Source organism: Coniophora puteana (genome assembly GCF_000271625.1).
Source record: "Coniophora puteana RWD-64-598 SS2 unplaced genomic scaffold CONPUscaffold_5, whole genome shotgun sequence".
Lineage (NCBI taxonomy): Eukaryota > Fungi > Basidiomycota > Agaricomycetes > Boletales > Coniophoraceae > Coniophora > Coniophora puteana.
Window position 1 is genome coordinate 176,006 of NW_006913057.1, and position 2,455 is coordinate 178,460.

At 50.5% G+C, this 2,455-nt stretch overlaps 1 protein-coding gene across 1 annotated transcript in view; it reads left to right on the forward strand.

Annotated features, from left to right (window-relative positions):
• Nucleotides 1-347: 347 nt before the first annotated feature.
• The window catches only part of CONPUDRAFT_53953 (HET-E), a gene marked incomplete at both ends in the record, with an annotated part of 14,114 nt that continues 12,006 nt past the window's right edge, over nucleotides 348-2,455 (forward strand). The window contains one exon of the mRNA XM_007769153.1: nucleotides 348-1,205. Within this exon, the coding sequence (XP_007767343.1) occupies nucleotides 348-1,205 (858 nt within the window). The remainder of the gene's footprint in view (nucleotides 1,206-2,455) is intronic.

Below are 2,455 nucleotides of genomic sequence, written 5' to 3' on the forward strand. Positions count from 1 at the left end.
CAGGTCACTAACGCGTTAATGACACGTCACTGACGTTAATGACCGGTTAGCCTGCCCTAATTCCCACAACCACCCAGTGGCTCACCGTACACTAGTGCAAAATTCACATCATTCAAACCCTACAGTGACTCGAAGACGGGTAGGCAGATCGGAGAATCTCTGGAAGGCCACGGGCGCATGGACGACAAGCGTGAGAGCGTGAGACGTCAAGCTTCGCCTCGAGCGAGGGCTGCGTGCGTTTGCTGTGAGGCGGAGCACACGTCTCTTTGCAACCCCCCATAGTAAGTGCCACCCTCCGTGTCGTTCTAGCTACTCAACTTTCCGCGTTTCTCAAGATAGTTACAAGGATGCCGCCTTCAGAAACGTCTTTAGACTCCGGAGGCAGCGCTGGCACCCCGAAACCCTTTGAAGGGCACACTGCCGATGTGCTTGCGGTCGCCTACTCTCCCGACGGCACCTTGATCGCGTCGGGCTCTTGGGACAAGACGATAAGAATATGGAACTCAAAAACGGGTAGCCAGGTCGGAAAGCCTCTGGAAGGTCACGGGTTCTCGGTCTATGCAGTCGCGTTCTCTCCTGATGGTCGTCGCATCGTCAGCGGATCAAAAGACTATATGCTTCGTGCATGGGATGTTGGCATGCAGGAGTGTGCCGTAGGCCCTTTGGAAGGGCATACCGAAGCTGTGACCTCGGTTCAGTACTCTCCGGATGGCCAGCGCATCGTTAGCGCGTCGTCGGACCACACCATTCGATTGTGGGACGCACAATCGGGAGAGTCCATTGGAACGCTGCAGCATCCGGACGAGGTCATGCACATCAGCCTTTCTCCATGCGGACAACGGATCGGAAGTGCCTGCAATGACAGATTGGTGCGAGTATGGGATATGGCCTCACAGAGGCTCGCCCTTCCGCCTCTTTCTGAGCACAAATCGGAGGTCGACGCTGTGGCTTATTCGCCAGATGGACGACTGCTGGCTAGTGGAGGTCGCGACTGGACCATCTGCTTGTGGGATGCTATCACCGGCAAGCTACTCGAAGGACCGCTAAAGGGACACCGACTTCCCGTGTCGAATCTCGCGTTTACACCTGACGGACAGATGCTCATCAGCGCGTCACAAGACAGAAGCATCCGTGCTTGGGATCCGATGACAGGCGACTGCCTGCGAGGTCCGATTTATATTGATGGATTGACTAGCAGCATGTCAGTCTCTCCCATACAACAGGCAGCGGTCTACGTCTATGAAAGAGGGTCAAGCTTGTGTATCTGTAATATTGACGCAGACGAGCTCATTCTTCCTAAAGTAAGTGATCCAGTAGTTACTGAGAGTGTAAATTGATACGCTGCTATGGAAGGGACCTAGGTGGAAGCCTTCTAAAGGCGACCTGTATGTATGATTCAATCTACAAGCCACGCCGTCGCGTAAACGCTCCGGCTCCAACGGCGAACAGGTTTAGGTCCAGGATGAAGTCACGTGGCTTAGGTCTAGGTGCACGAATTAATACACACCGCTTAGTGTAAGTCACACGGTGACGCGCACCATAAGTTCTACGCAGAGGTACAGTTCACTAAGTAACGCGTAACTACATCAAATTTAATGACCTGATTGTGACGTAACAGTGAGTTTAGACCAGGAGATTGAGATTGATACTGCGACATACCTGGCAGCAAGCAAAGTCCTCAGGATAAGAGGTTCCAGTTCGATTACATTACACTTGAGCAAACCGGCACTGATAGTAACTTGTTCGCCCATATGGCAAAAGGAATCCTTCGAGATGTCTAACGAACACTCGATAGATACAGATTCATACTGGTCTTCAAAATCTCCGGTACAGATAATGGTACCGGCGGTGAATGATTTTCCGTCTCTTGTGACAAAGAGGCCAAACACATTAGATGAAGGCACAAAGCGACCTGGCGTGCGATGGCTATGCAGCCGAAGATACTGAACAGAGAAATGGTACATGAAAGCGCCCATGCGGTTCGAAAGATCGGTCCCTCCCGTGACATGAAAATGAATGCAGTATTGTCCTTGGTTATGGAAACGCATGTAGGGAGTAGCTCTCGACCAGACCATTAGAATCTTGAAGTCATTCTCTAAATCGTCTGTAGAGGTTGAGACACGCTACATCCATATTAACATCAGCTCAAATCATGAAGCAACAACTCACGTCGCACAGCATCGTTTTTTGAAGACAGACAATGACGCGTTGCATAGCGAGTAAGTCGTCTCCTACATAGTCGAAACACTTTGAAGTATATCGAGCCATAGTAAAATCGAGCGGAAGTTCATTGGCAGACTCTTGCTCTCGTAAAGAGAACAGTCTAGGAAATACTGTTAAAGCAGAGTTGAGTCACAGGTGGAAAAAACAATTGCTCAGTCTATACGTACGACGTTGACCGGCAGGCGTAAATAGCAAATCTGAAGTAAGTGTTGCTACGGACATTGAAGCTACG